General features: G+C 47.6%; 1 protein-coding gene across 1 annotated transcript in view; it reads right to left on the bottom strand.

The window, feature by feature from the left end:
* The window catches only part of Itga9 (integrin subunit alpha 9), a 296042-nt gene that overhangs the window by 255708 nt on the left and 23940 nt on the right, over nt 1-16394 (bottom strand). Inside the window, exon 4 of the mRNA XM_051140720.1 lies at nt 14712-14835. Coding sequence (XP_050996677.1) covers nt 14712-14835 — 124 coding nt within the window. The remainder of the gene's footprint in view (nt 1-14711; nt 14836-16394) is intronic.

Genomic DNA, 16394 nt, shown 5'->3' with positions numbered 1-16394 from the left:
ATAAACACAATTGAACAAAGGGGACACATTTGTTGCTGTTTTTCTGTGAAGCCATGCAGGAAGTGAAGGAGGCTGCCTGAGGGTCGTTTATCAGGCTCCAGGCTTTGCCCCTTCCTTCTCATCATTGCACTGGTTCTCCTGCCCCTCAAAACTCGTCTCTCCATCTGTCAACAGCCAAGGAGACCAATACTACCACCAAGGGTCACACAGCTACTTAGCACACACATTCCGTGGTCTAACGAAGGTTTCACAAAGTGAGTGATTTTACAAGATCAAGAGGTTGACTGCCTGAAGTCACCCCGGGAGTAAAAAGGAGTACAGACGTGAGAGGGCCCTCAAGTCTTTCCGATGGCGTGGCAGCAATCTTTGTGGAGTCTTTCAGAGCTGGGGCTGCCCAGGAAGTAACCTAGCGAGCCCTGCACTGTCCCCAGGGCTCGCTCAGCGATTCTCTACTACCATTACAGGCAATGGAATTATTTTGTGAAAGACACTAAACAAATAACAGAGAAATAATGAAGCTGTGCTTGCAACAGGGCACTGCTTCCTGAGGCTCCGAGTGCGTGCTCCAAGTGGAGGGGAAAAGGGCTCTGGGGAGACAGAGGGAGAACACACTACAGAGCCTGAAACCTTTTCCGGTAAATTGCCATTAATCCAGACTAAATTACAACAGAATGTTATTTGAGTTACTCCTCTCCCCTGAAAGGCTAAAATCGGTGCCCCCTGTGTTGTCCAGTCACTATGAGGAAGACTCCCTGGCTGCCAGAAGCAGCCCAGGGTCTTACAGTAGAGGCTGGGGGTGGAAGACACAGGCAAAGAAATAAGTCCTACATCCATTCTATTGCAGGGCACAAGAATGATACAAAGTGAAGTTGCCTCTCAAATAGGACAATGAGGGCCTAGAGAGATGGCTCAGCAGTTAAGGCCCACTGCTGCTCTTCCAGAAGAACTGAGTGTGATTCCCAGCACCCATGTTAGCAGCTCACAGCTACCTGTAACTATAGCTCTAGGGGAACACATCCTCCTCTGGCACCTGCACACACGTGTACACACACACACACACACACACACACACACACGCATACACACACTAGCAGCCAGGCATCATGGTGGTGCACGCCTTTAATCCCAGCACTAGGGAGGCAGAAGCAGGTGGATGTCTGTGAGTTTGAGGCCAGCCTGGTCTACAAACGCGGGTCTAGGACAGCCAAGACTACACAGAGAAACTCTGTCTCAAAAAACCTTTTAAAAACAGGTTAAAATGTCCAGCTTAAGCTGTTATACATAAAGCATGGAATGCAAGGTAGATGGTTTCACCCTACAGACTCTAAAGCTAAGCAAACTCCTGTAATTCTTGTATGTATGTATGTGTGTGCACCTGTTTGGATACAGATAACACACAGGTACACATGTGAGGATGTGTGTGAAAGCCAGAGGACAACCTCCAGTACTCCTCTTTAAAAGTCTTCCACCTTTGTTTTGTTGTTGTTGTTTTGTTTTGTTTTGTTTATTTGTTTGTTTGCTTGGTTGGTTGGTTGGTTTTTTGTTTTTGACACAACTGCTCATTGAATTTCAAGTTCACCACCTAGGCAAGGCTGGCCAGCCATGGATTCTGAGACTCAGAATCTCTGTCCACCCCCCCTGCCCCCCCCCCTGCCCCACCCCCCAGTGTTGAGATGACAAGCCCAGACCATCACATCTGCTTTTTATGGGCACGCTGGCGGTGGAACTTGGTTTCTCACGCATGCAGGCCACGCGCTTTACAGACCGAGCACCTCCCCAGCCCTGCAACCATCAAGGAAACTCACAATTTAAGAGTCCAACGAGACCATCTGCCTGACATAGTTCAGCCTTGTAAATTTGACACAATAGCAATTATGTGCCAATGTTATAGCTTTTAAAGCACGCAGAGTCTCTTTATGGTTGAGACACTAAAGACCGTTCACAGAGAAGAGTTCACCATGTCCCCATCCTTCCAAACTGTGAGGGTACTCCCTACCCTAGGGGCCAAGGTTGCTAAGATGGACCCTTCCTGGCCCAGGCCAATGTCCTACAGGGGAAGTTGTCACTAGCACTCCAGCCTCGGGTAGCAGGAGGCTCTGTTTGGAGGCCAGCTCCCATTTCTCCAAGCTGGCACTGCCCTACTGCAAGGCTGAGGACGTGGGATACACCAGCAATAGCGTAGACATTGCTAAAGTTACCAGGTCTTGACCTGCCTTCCCTGGAAGCTCCAAAGAGAGCATGAATGTGGTGGCCTTGCCTGGACCCCACTACCCAGAAATCGTTGCTAGAGGACAGGCCACATCCTAGCCTCCCAGAAACCTCTATGCCTTTGCCATAAACTCTCTCAAGGTAAAGCAGGACTGTGTCTTTTCCTTTGGGCTCTTGCCCCACCCTGACCACACCCACGCAGGAGCAATGGTGACCTGGTTGCTCTATTCTAGGAAGGGCCAGCTTCCTTGCTGTCATAGGAATCCACAGCCTTCCAGATGTCCCCTCAGCTTCTCTCCCAGCTGACTTAGCAGGCCACCACAAGTGATACACTTTCTAGCACAGAGATGGTGAGTTTATTTGCCTAAGTGTCCTAATACCAGGCTGGTATCATTTACCCCGCTGTACCTGACTGTGTTGTGTTGCCTGGTCACACACGTACACCGGACTAGAGACCCAGGTAGAAATGCCCAAGGGGCAGGCATGGTTGGTCCCCCTGCCACAAAGGTCCTGAAGTCTGTAATCTCTCTGCACCCGAGCCTTTCGGTCTACCCTTCCCACCTCCAACCAGCCAGGCTCCCTGAATGTTATTTGGCGTGACTGGAAAAGACTTTGTGCTCCACATACTGAGAATCATACATTCCAGAGCCTGTGCTGCCACTAACCCAAGACCTAAGGACATGAAAGGGTGTTATGAGACGAGGAAAGGCCCACAGCACAGATCTTTCTGCGCTTTCCATACTGCGCCTACCTGGGGCAACTCTGCACTCTGTAGATTTTAGGGGGAGCAAAACAGAGCATCCACCTGGTCAATCCATGCCCACTCCTGCCATGACCATCACTGACTGTCTCTGAAGACCTGAGAGCAGTCACACAGTACAGACAGGATAGCCCACCCAAAGGCTATAGCAAAGGGAAGTCACCACACCTGTGCTCATGGCCCCTGAGCCAAGCAAAGCCCTGGGAATCAGGGCGCAAGCAGTTTTACTGTAGGACCCGGAGCACCTATCTGTCTCTGGGCTCAGCAGTACCAAGCCATGGGGGCTTGAACCCCCACTAGTAGGCCCAGACACCCTGCTCCTTTTCAGTACAACAAAAATGAGACACAACATCATAGGGGCTGGGGATGACAGTCTGTCAGTAGAGTGCCTGTGTGCATTGGAAAAGCCTGGGTTCCTCGTGAACCAGACATGGTAGTACACGCCTGCAATCCTAGCATTCATCCACTGGAGGCAGCAGGGTCAAGAGTTCAAGGTCATTCTGAGCAACATGAGACACTGCGTCTATACTAAAATTTAGAACGCACACCTTGCAGATCCTCAGGGTCTAGTATAGAGAGGGTTTATGCTATTATATTCAAGTACTTTAAAACATCTTTCAAATCAAAGCCTAACCACTTGATTCTGCTGAGCTAGACTTGAACCGGAGGAATGAACGCTCTATGCACAAAGCCATGGGAGAGGGCTGGGTAGATCCAGGGGCAAGGGGCTGACCCAAGTACAGCAGGCCCAAGAAACGTAAGTCCCACCCCTGTCTCCATTAAGCAGTCCAGGAAGCACAGGGTGGAGGGACCTGACGGGAACTGTGGGTGACCTCCAGCCTTTTGTGTCCCGAGGAAGACCCTTTTCTGCACAAACACAAAGGCAGTGAGCCCAGCTGCCCCTGGGCTTGCTCAGTTAGTCTCCAGCAGTTGCCACAGTCTTGGCCACACAGAGAAGACTGCAAAGTCCTGGAGTCTTGCCAGTTACAGGACAAAACATTTATCCACCTCAAAGACGCAGGAGAGGAGCAGGCTCTGTGACAGCAGCTTGCCCAGCTGTTTGACCCAGGGAAACTGAAGCCATGGAGCAAAGGCGAACTAAGCATGAGGAAGCAGGGCCATCTCTCTCTACTGTGGACGGGTGGGTATGCTTGGCTAGCGTCACACACTAATGCATTAAGTCCTGGCCTCGTCCCTCCAAAGTGATACAGTTTCCCTGGGTTTAGCTGCTTGTTTTACAAACCCCGCCTAAACAGAAGGAGATTCCGAGATGAAGAGAAACACTGGCTTCTAATACCTGCAGTCTGCCCCAAATCTGATGGATTGTAGTTGACTTTAGAAAGCCACTGAACTGGATGCTGGGTGAGCACTTAGGCAGGCTGGCACAGAACAGTGGCACACACATTCTTCGTAAGAATCTCACTTCCAACTGCATGCCGGAGAAATGTGATTTTCCAAAGCCAATGACCTTTTTCTTGTGTGTGTGTGTGTTCTAATTACAGATCATTTTGGATTTTATAAAGACAATTGTTTTGGGGTATATCATGTACTTTGACATATTCATTCCCCCACCATTTCCTTCCGTTAGCCTCCCCTCCCTTTCCCCTCCTCACTAATCTCCTCCCTTTGGTCTCTTAGGCTTTCAGATAATATTTAATCCTGTATATAACTCTGTGTGTGTGTGTGTGTGAGAGAGAGAGAGAGAGAGAGAGAGAGAGAGAGAGAGAGAGAGAGAGAGGGAGAGGGGAGAGGGAGGGAGAGAGAGAGAGAGAGAGAGAGAGAGAGAGAGAGGGAGGGAGAGAGAGAGAGAGAGAGAGAGATCAAGGAATGATAAATGCTTTAAAAGTTGAATATTAAAACAATGGTTTAGGAATTAATACTTACAGGTATACAGCACATATATGCTTTTTTGTATCTATAAGAAATTCTAGGACCCAGTTTGTGTGTGATGAAACACTGGGCTAAAACAGCTTGAGGAAATGGTGGTTTATTTCATCTTACAGCTCCCAGTCCTTCACCGAGGGAAGCCGAGGTAGGGACCTAAGACAGAGAGCATGGAGGACAGCTGCTGGCTGCCTTGCTTCCCTGGCTTACTTGGGAATCTTTCCTTCACAGGCCAGGACACCTGCCCACAGGTAGCTGGGCCCTCCTGCATCCATCGGCAACCAAGAAAATGCCCCCGCAGATTTGTCCACAGGCCTGTCTGGCAGATACAATATTGCAATCAAGATTCTTTCCTTCTAGTTACATCTAGGCTTGTGCTCACTCGACAAAAACTAACTATGGCAGCCCACACATGAGACAAAGTGTGCTATTTGCCTTTGTAAGTTCTAGCTTTTTCTCTCTCTCAATATGATGATCTAGGGCTCCAGCCACTTTGTGATAAGTGACAGAATTTCACTTTTTAATGGCCCAACTCATATATATGCATGCCTGTATGTATCTATATATGTTCATCAAACCTTCTGTATATATTCTTCTTATTGGCATCTAGTCTGTCTTATACCTTGGCTGTTTGCATATTGCCACAATGAACATGGATCTGCAGCTATCCCTGTGGAATGCTGACTTAGATTCTTTCACGTATATAGAAAGGGACAGGATCGCCTGCTCTTCATACGCGAGCTCTATTTCTAGCAAGCTGATGTGTAGGTGTGCGTGTGTGTACAAGATGCCTTTGTCCATGTGTGCACGTGTGGAGATCAAAGGTTTACTTTAGGTGTCTTCTTCCATCACCTTCTACTCTTTTTTTTTTTTTTTTTTTTTTTTTTTTAAACAAGATCTCTTAATGGAGCCAGATATTATCAACATGGCTAGCATGGCTGCTGAGCCCCCGGCCCCAGCACTGGGGTTACACACGTGTACCACTTCCCCTGGCCTTTACATGGATGTTGAGGCTCTGAAGTCAGCTCACGTTCACACAGTAATGAGCACATTAACTTCAGAGCCATCTCCTGCTGCCAAAACTGCTTCTCCAGTTGTTCAGCTCAGCTAGAAAATAAACTATCTGGGAAAATGGTTTTATAGCCTTCAGTTATTTCTAAACATCACCAAGGAGTGATAAATCTTTCAGTAATTGAAAATAAAGCAAAATTTAGGAGTTCCTGCTTATCAGCGTGGATGGGTCTTTAGTAGTAAAAGGAGCATTTACCTCCCCCAGAAGGAAGAGAAGATAAGCTACCTCCCGTTCTGATGGACTTCCGCCTAAGTGGGAAATAAAGGGCAATGCTATAAATAGCGAAGGTTAGAGAGGAAGGGGGAAAAACTTATCTAAACAATTCCTGAGGAGGCTGTGGCAAATCCTGAACACCAACTGCATAAAGCAATCAAGCAAGAAGGAAACTTGAAGGGGAGAAAAGAGCTGTAGAGAATATTTAATAGTTTTAACCTTTTGCGTTCATTTTGCAGGTCGGGGTGCCACTGTTCATAGCCAGCAGTTCACATAAAGCCACCCAGCCCTTTAGCCTCAGTCAGCACTGAAGGGCAGGGCTGCTGGCATCTCGCCGACTTCTACCACCTCTCGTGGTTGTTCTTCCGAAGAACTGTTTACTATCACGGGCAAATGGGTTGTTTAACACGTGGTGTACGGCTACAACAAAGTATTATTCTGCCTCGAAATGGGAAGAAAAATTGATACGTTCTGCTACATGAAATGTACCCTGAGGACAGTGGCATAAGTGAAGTTAGCAAGTCACATGTTTGTGTACATATCAGATGATTGCACTTGTACAGTGTATCCAGAGTAAGCAAATTCATGGGGGGAAAATGGTCTGGTGCTTGCCAGGGGCTGGGGAAAAAAAGAGAGTGTTGACTGGGGACGGGAGCAATCCCCATCCTCCAGATGGGGACCATGAACGAGTTCTGGAAGAGGTGGTAGGAACAGTTGCCCAGTGTCAATGAGAATGTCATACTTCAAAATTGGTTACAATGTTAACTGTTATGTATATTTTTTGACGATAAAAATGACAGGGAAAGGGGACTGGAGAGGTGACTCAGGTAAAGAGCAGACACTGACTGCTCTTGCAGAGAGAACTGAAATTAGGGTTCCAGTTCCAGAGGACCCGATGCCCCCTTCTGGCCACCACGGGCACTGCACTCATATACATATGCCTACCTACATATGCACATACAATTAAAACTAAAAAGTCTTTAACTACCAAAAAAAAAAAGAATTTTTAACCTATTAGTAGTTGCTCGCACTCAGGATCTAGTGAGTGAGATTCTGCCTCCTGCCCATTCATGAAACAACCAGTAATAAAATATGACAGCCGAACTATCCAAACTAAATGTGGGCAATCAAGATAGACCCAGGCTGCAAAGCAGACCTTCCTCCGGTTTGTCCCATCAGGTTAAGGCTGTCTGTCTTCAGTAGCTTCAGGCCCTGCCCTTATCTTATATCTAACATGCAAAATCAAACAAACAAGAAACCTCAAGTGTGATCCTAAACTTCTGTAGTCTAATGTCCTGAAAAGGTTCATAGCATAAAAATTGGAGATCTTTCTCTGTGATGGTTCAAAGTCCCATTGATCACAAAGGAACCAACATTCCAACAGAAACAGGCCATAGAGGGAAAGCAACACATCCTTAGTAAGACCTTCATCGACTCTCCCTGAACCCCAATTTTCTCACCTCCACAACCTGGATACAAACACGGACCACGGGCAGGCAGCATGACACATGTCTGTAATTGTAGAGCCCAGGAGGCAAAGCCAGGAGATCACCACAGGTCCAAAGCCAGCTCAGCCTGGAACAGTGAGTGCCAGGGCTTGATAGCAGGACAAGAGAAACGCTGACCCCAAAATGATGTCATCCTAAGTATGATCACAAATTCAAGTGCCTACCTCAATTCCCACACCTGATAGGCACTTAATAGTGTCAGGTGAGTTCTGATCCGGGTGTTTCTCAGAGATCAGTCCTCAAAATGCTCAGCCACACAGACAGGCACTTTTACAAGAGACTGGGAAAATGTGGGCATCTATGTGTTAGAAGGTGCAGTTTAAACGGTAATACACACAATGCATGGAAACTTATCTGAGGTATAGGGTCCACTTTTGCCCCAAAGGTCGTGGCTCCAAGAAGAAACTCAGACTCTCAGGAATCCCAGGGCCATTTTCAGAGACCTCTGACTTTCTTCTTTCAGCCCTGACTGCTGCGCGCGCGCGCGTGTGTGTGTGTGTGTGTGTGTGTGTGTGTGTGTGTGTGTGTATGCACCCATGTGTGCATGTGTATGTGTGCACCCATGTGTGTGTACACTGATATGTGTGTGTACCCATGTGTGTGCATGTGTGTGTACCCATGTGTGTGCATGTGTGTGTGAATGTGCATGTGTGTGTACACCCATGTATGTGTGTGCGCACTGATATGTGTGTGTACATGTGTGTGAATGTGTGTGTACCCATGTGTGTGCATGTGTGTGTACCCATGTGTGTGTACACCCATGTATGTGTGTGTGCACTGATATGTGTGTGTGTTCATGCCCATACACATGTGCACTCACGCACGCGGGGACGAGATGTTAACACCAGATCTTCTTCAGTCACCCTTCCCCTTATTCTGAGACAGTTCTCTCACTGAACCTAGAGCCTGATGGTTCATCTAGGCTATCATCAGTGAGCGGTGAGGCCCAGGGAGCCCCCTGGCTGAAAGCCTGGGCTCTGGGGATTGAGTGAGTGAGGTCCTCATGCCCACGCAGCGAGCATTTTACCAACAGAGCCACCTCTCCCACCGCCCCAGGTCCCTCTTCTTAACTGAACAAAATATAGAGTAGCATCCCACTGTTCAATTTACCATATTCATTTAAGTGAGGTAATGTTTACAAAAGCTCTTTGGAAGGCAGAAAGCCCTGCGCAAAAGCTGGGCTCATTACTTAGGAAAAGTGGATGGGGCTTCTTCTTGAATTGTTAAATTCGTTGTAAAACAAAAGAAAAGCAGATCCAAACCTCGACTTCTTTTGATTTATAAATGCATCAGGATTGATTTTTATCCCCTCTGGGGTCCTGGCCTTCAGCATTAAGAAGAGAAAAAAAGGTTTTCACAAGCGAATGCCTCGGTCTGGTTCTTACCCTGAGAATGACCACTGCCGTGAGAAATGCACAGGAGAAACACAAGGCCAGCTGCTCTGAGAATTGAAATCAATTTTATAGCGCAACAAAACGTGATCAATTCAAACCCCTTCAAGTGCAAACTTAAGAACATTTGCACACAACATCAGACCCTTTACCACAACTGGGGCAGAGAGCTTAGCAAGTAGATTATAAAAATAAGATCTTCAAAGCTACTTAGGAAAATATAATCCAGGCATGGTGGCACATGCCTGTAGTTCCAGCAACTGGGAGGCTGAGGCAACAGGACAGAGCATTTAAGACCAGTCCCAGCTTCCCAGTAAGATCTGACTCCACAGACAGTTGCAAACCTTGCAAAGGCTCTTCAGACCCTTAGTTATCAATTCACTAAAAACACATCCGCTGGTTACCTCCTGAGACAATTTAAGAACATTACAGAACTTGAAAGTTAATCAGAAATTTCTCATTTATTGAGCTTACAGGGTATTAGGCACTTAAAACACCCCAAAACCTTCATCAGGAGGTACTGATCACCCCAATTTATAGGCGAGGACACAGAGACATTTCAAGCTTGTGCAGACTCACGTCATCAAAACGGAGGAGAAGACACCTTCAAGCCTGTGAATATTTGGTAGCACCACATCCGAAAATATAGTTGTACCATCATTGCTACTAACTACCTGTCTTTAAAAAGCAAACCAACGAACAAACAACCCGTACATGTTCACAGGCTACTACATACACGTGGAGGTCAAAGGGAATCAATTCTCTCCTACCATGTGGGGCCTGGTGCTGAGCAGCAAGTGCCTTTACCAGCTGAGCAACTCGCTGGCCTTCTAACTGCACCTCTCAATCAGCAAACATTTTTTTTTCTAATTTTACCAGGCTGCTCTCAAGTCACTCCAGACTCATGAGATATTTTTTTTTTTTTCCCATCACAATAAAAGATGAGTTGTTTACAGTCTCTGGCTGAATTCTGGCTTCTCGCCTCGGTGGGTTGAAGGATAAAGGATAAAAGAAGTGCCTGTATTTGTTTTTATCACATGTACTGACTTAAGTTTCAGGAGACTTAAAATACCCTGGTGTGGTAGCTGGAGACGTAACTCAGGGGATCTGATACCTCTGACCTCCAGCCTACGGGGGCACCTGCACTCACGCGCACATACCCTCACAAAGACATACACATGATTAAAAATAAAAATAAATCTTTAAAAAACATTCTGGTGTATTAAAGTCACCAATGTTCGATGGAGCTCACTTTATTTCTCTCGTAGTCTCCCCAGGCCATGCCCCCTGTGTTGTTATCTTCTTCCACATTCTGACAAAGACCACATGTGGGCATAATGATACTGTCCTTGTGTGAGACAAATGTGAACGCAGCATGTTGCTGAAGAGATGCACTGTGAATTTATCTTACTTTATGTCCTAGTCTGTTTTATTTCCAATTCCTTCTGTATTTCCTGGTTCCAACAGGATGTTCTGGCAGCCTCTCCCTCCAACAGGAAGCAGCTGAGAAGCCATGAGAAAATGTCCTGTGCCAAACCCAAGACCAATGTTGTTGAAGAGATCAAAAGCTTAAAGGTCAGGAGAGATGGCTCTTCTGGCTTTTGTGGGCACCTTTACACACACACACACACACACACACACACACACACACACACACACACACAAAATAAAATATTTTTTAAAACAGAAAGCTCAAGATATTTTAGAGAGCTGATGCATACTTAGAGAGTTTATCAAACTGTCCTTCCAGTCTTCTGAATATTGCACGGCTGACCCTTAGGAACCCCACAAGGAGTCAACTACTACAGAGCAACAGGGAGGCTTTCTGAGTATTGTCATCTAGGATGTCTCATGATCTCCTCATAACAACCCAAAGAAGTGTGGAGGCATGCCAGCATCCACTCCCACGGCAGAGCAGGCAAGAGCTTTAACTATGCCAAGGGAGAGGCAGTGTGGCACATTAGGGGAGGCGGTGTGACATCCTCTGTCAACCTGCCTTAGCCCCTCCTGCATTCTGTCATTGTACAGAAAAAAAACCTGGAAGGAGTCTCTGCAGACCCTGCCTTGCACTGGCTGCCATGACTTACAGTGTAGTTACTCTGCCCTTCACTTCTCTGCCGTCAGCAGACTGTAAGACTTAAGTGGGTTTCAGATTCCTCAGCCATAAAATGAAATAATCCTGCCTTGATACTTCCTTGGGTTGGATGCAGCTCAAGCCCTTGGGGAGAGGTTTTTAACAGAACACGTATAGATCGGGAATCCAATCCTATACAGCACCAATGTTCAAACACGGAGTTTCCTCTGTTCTCTCTTACAAGTGGAAGATTTCTGTTTTTTTTAAATCCATTTTTAATTATTATTTAAAAATAAGCTTAACTATAATATTTTCAAGCATGTGCTCTTCATATGTATGTGTGTGCATAAGCATACGTGGATGTGCATGTGTTTGTGTGTGCACATTTGTCAAGGCCCAAGACTGATGTCACAAATCATCCTCGAGTGCTTTTTTCCCCCTTTACCCGTTGATTCAGGCCTTCTCAATCAAACACAGAGCTCACCAAAACAGCTAGCCAGTTTTTGTGGGGACTCCTCTGTCTCTGCCTTCCAGGGCTGTGCAGGATTCACCTGGCATTTATCTGGGGTCTAAACCCAAGTCTTCATGCTTGGATGGCAAGATCTTCAGCCACCGAGCCATCTCCCCTCCCCCACGCATGTGTTGGTACACAGTTTTCTCATACCTCTCCCTCCACTGTCACCTTCCCCTGTCCCTTCGCCATTCCCACCAGCTCCCTTTCTCCTCTTTGTCCGCCCACCCCACACGCCCCACTGCCCTCTCTTCTGGAACTGTGTCTGTTGGCTTTTATCTACGTGATGCCTATCAGGCCCTTAACAGAACTAAACAGTCCCTATTCCTGAAACACAAGCCATCACCCTATAATGATTAATAAACCTTGCTTAGTGCCCAGGCTCGCTGGCATGCAACAAGCACGTTGCCAAATTGATACGCCCAGCATGCATATTGTACGCTAGGAGATACATGCCAGACATTGCTCCAAGAACTCAGAAGCATCGATCAATCACTTAAGCTAGACCCAGACTCTAAATTCTCATCAGTGGCCACAGAGGGAGATATAGAGGTAAAACTCAAGACTCAGGCATTCGGGGTCCCAAGTTTTGTTCCAACCACTGTGTCACTCACCTTCCACACAGTGGATCACCAAGTGAAAACTCAGACTTGCATAAGCCACGCTTATCTTGGGGCCTCGATCCCCAGCAAGCTGGCCTAGATGACCTCTGAAAGGTTCTACCAAACACTGAATGCTTCCTTTGTCCCAGACCATAACGTGACCCCACCTAGAGCGGAGGAGAGCTTGCGTCACTGAGATTTTCCACAATAAGAGAAAATAATGATTGTTTCAGGAGCCGGAGTTGGTTTCATTTAGACCACAAAACAGGGAAGCAGAGGTCTCCAAAACTAACAGCACAGGCAAGGGCCCTCTCACTGCGCCCTGCCTCCCGCCTAATCCCCTCACTGGTCCAGGCACCCAGAGAAATCAGATTCCCATTGTCCCTCTCACTTTACATGTCCAAGGACACAGGACCATTGTGCAGTCCTTAGTTTTCCTGAGCATCTGCTCTTCTTCCGATGACACCCTATACCAGCCCCACCCCCTTACGGTTTCGTTTTTTTTTATTCTTTTGCCAAAGCACAAATTCGAATGTGTGTGTGTCCTTAAGGAAGGAGAGTCAGGTGGGAGCACAGGCACATTGCTAATACCTTTTCTGGCCCCATTTGGCCATCATGGTGTCAAGAAACATAAGAAGCAAAGAAACCTAAGGCATCCCTGCATAAGGACTCTGAACTCTTGTGCTGAGGTCTGCATCAGTCAGCTACGACTGCGTAACGACTGCGATTCTTCATGGCGAGTGATAACAAATGTTGATTTCTCACTCACACAGCTGCACATGAGCTAGTGCTCGGCTGACATGGGTACAAAGTCAGGCCAGGTCTGCTCCCTCTGTTTGTGTTTGGGGACCAGTGAGTGAGTTGTGTGGGATGTGGGAAGTGCTGAGATGGGTGGAATCCCAATGTCCTGGCTTCATGCTCATGTGCTCCGACCCTTGACTGAAGCCATTTTTTCATTCATTCATTCATTCATTCATTCATTCATTCAGTTACTCACTCATTCATTCAAGACAGGGGCTCATATACCCTGCCTGGCCTGGAGGATAAAATTCCAGGGCTTTGTGCCTGCTACGCAATCACTCTACCAACTGAGCGATACCCTGTGGTTTATATCACAACCATTTTTAAGATGAAGTTTTTCTTCTTATTAGGACAATATGGAGGTGAACAGGGGTCACAGTTCAGTCTCTCCATCTGGCCCAGCCAAATGCTCAAGCAGACGAGTGCAGCCATGAAAACGGCCCATCCTCACACAAGAAGAGAATCTGTGCCTTGCCTCAGGTCCCCACTACCCTTTCTGTGGAAAAGTTCACAGAATGTCCTACTTGGGCCTTCTGAATTCCATATAGTTCCCTAGGATCTCCTCATGAGACAAAAACAATTTACAATGTCCAGAAAGCGCCAGAGTCTTCTTGATGGCCACAAGTGCAAAACCTAAGGAAGCCCAGTGAAGCACAAGGCCGTGTGGGCCCAGGCCAGTGAGATCTCTTTCCAAGCAAGTAAGTGAGAATCAATTAAAAACCAAACAGCCTTGCACTCACAGAGGGAGTTCACTCAGATCCCCGGAACTAGGCTAGAAAAAGAGGGAGCGCCGGCCACCAAATGAAGCATCCTAAGCTCAGACTCAACCGGCTAAATAATGGCTGGTTCAGCTTTGCCCAGGAATCTGAAGTTCTAAGCGAACGCACCATAGAAGACCTCAGTAACCCTGTGCTCTCGCCGCACATCCTCCAGAGCTCACTAGGCTCAGAGGGCAACACATAGAATGGACCTGACTTGAACCCGCAGCCTTAGCTGCTAAGCTCTGCCGAGGCCAGCCTGTGTGGAGTGGTACAAGTGAAAAAAAAATGTGTTGTTACACAGCAATAGCTGACCGATACCAAGTGTTCTCCAGACCCAAGGGCTGCCCTCTGTCCAGTTCCAGGACACTCAAGGACAGTCATAGGATGTTGTGAGAAGACTGAATGAGAGAGGCAGGGTGTTCACTTCCGCCAGCCACACTATTGCTTTATGGACACTGGATCTTCCCTTCCCCTAGCCTAGAACATGCAAGCGTTTCGTAGGAGTCCAGTGAGACCCGGCACTGCAATGGTGCTGTGGAGATCACCTGGACCAACCCTTGGCCTTTCTAATAAGGAAACTCAGGTCCAGTCAAGGACAGTCAGTTTCCCAGGACCATTCAGCATCTAGCAGTGTCAGGAACCTAGGAGAGCCAGTGGGTCGCTTGACTAAACCTTATCTCTGCAACTTTGTAAAGAGCACCATGGACACTGGGGGCAGGACAGGCAGGCTGGCCAGAGCCTGGACCACTGTCCCCTGTACAGCTGCCTCTTCCCTGGACATAACTTTGATGTCAGAGTCAATCTGGGGACAGATAACACTGTTCTCACATCAGCGTGTGGAAAGCCAGGGAAAGGAAGGAGGGGGCCGGGGGCTGTGGAAGCTACCCAGTAAGGGGGTCACTGAGGGAGAATCAACCCGCACTCACCTTCGTAGCAGGGGATCAGCTTCTTGCCTCTGCCCTGGAGGTTGGCCGGGATGAGGTAGCAGAAGCCATGAGGCAAGATGTGGTCTGTTTCATAGTAGATGTTCTTCCAGCGATGGGCACAGGCCTAAAGGGGCAGAGAGGGAGTGAGATTGTGAGTTCCCCCTGCCAGGGTGCAAGACCAATGGAGTCCCAGCTGCCACGGGGTGTGAGGATGGGATGAAGGACAGCGGACTGCAGGGTCTTAAGTGAGGAGACTGGGCTCCAGGGAGAGGACAGGGAAAGCACCCTCCACACTGGGCACAAGAGGAAGAGTTTTCCAGAAAGAGAAGCATTTGGTGCAAGACGGGAAAGTGGGATAGGTGACCGGAGAGGGTCTAAGGTGAGAGGAGGTCAGAGAGGGAGCCAGGCTCCAGAAGTGAGTGAGGGGGGGATGGATTCTATGGACATGGTGGTGGCTGGTTTCAGCGGGCAGGCGATGGCAAACCAGGGTACGGCTTCTGGCTGTGTGGCGTGTGTGACCCTTCTCACAGTTTGGAAGTCCTCGTCATCTGCCACGCAGGGGCTGCAGGTGGGCAGAGCGGTTGAGGAGCACAACAAACGCTGAGAACAAGACTATAAGGAGCTGTTCCCGAGTCTCATCTCCCTACAAAGCCTTTTCCATGCTAAGGTTCCGGATCACTGCCTGGAAAGCAGGGCCGTTCTTGTAGCCCTTCCCATGAGGCCCTGGCACCAAGATGGAAGGGACCCCCCGAGGCCCCCAGTGTTGGCTTCCTCACTCATTGTACCCTGAGATCATTATTATCTAAGCTCTGTGCTCTCCTTCCCTCTAACAGAGCTGCCACCAGGGCCCCCGACAAGCCACTCTGCCCAAAGGCAAAAGAAGGGACACTCAGCATGACACTGGAGACCTGAGCTTGGCCACACTCTGTGCCATGTCTGAGATAGTCAATGACAGATCAGCCATTGCTCTTTCTTCACACTATTGTTTTTCCTCCCTATCTGAGTCTTGCTTTATGCTAAAACAAAAACAAAAACAAAAACAAAAAACCCAAAAAACCAAAAGAAAAAAACAAAAAAAAACAAAAAAAACAAAAAAAAACCACATTTCTCCACAGATAGAGACACTGTGCAGTAAGAAACAGGAAATCATAAGATGGATAGTTACCCTATACTTCCACATAGAGACATCTCTCGTGTGTGTGGCTTTTGTGTGTGGTATCTTACTGTCTTGTGACAGGGTCTCTCATCGAACCTAGAGTTTCAGCTAGGCTGGCTGCCCAGAAGTTCCCAGAACTGTCTCTGCTCCCCAAGCCCATGCTGGAGCTATGGGCATGCATGGTCATCCATGGCTTTTTACATAGGTGCTGAGGATTAGAACTCAGGTCCTGATAGTTGCAGAGTGAGGCACCCCTTACTCACCGAGCTGTCTCCCAGCCCCCGACATACTTTAAATCATCTCTACACTTATAACAGTGCAATCACTACAGAAATTGTTATTTAAGGAACAACAACAGCCAGGGGAAAGTCTGCACATGCTTAGGATATACACAGATTTTTTATTTAAGAAATTAGTTTTGATCACAATTAGTTAAATCTAAAGATACCAAGTCCACAGCCCACAGGTAAGAAGGGCTGGATCCAGAGGCACAGAACCTGTGCATTTAAAAAGGCCTAATTGAGGTG

This window comes from Acomys russatus, chromosome 32 (assembly GCF_903995435.1).
Source record: "Acomys russatus chromosome 32, mAcoRus1.1, whole genome shotgun sequence".
Taxonomy (NCBI): Eukaryota; Metazoa; Chordata; class Mammalia; order Rodentia; family Muridae; genus Acomys; species Acomys russatus.
This window is presented reverse-complemented; position numbering and strand designations above follow the sequence as displayed.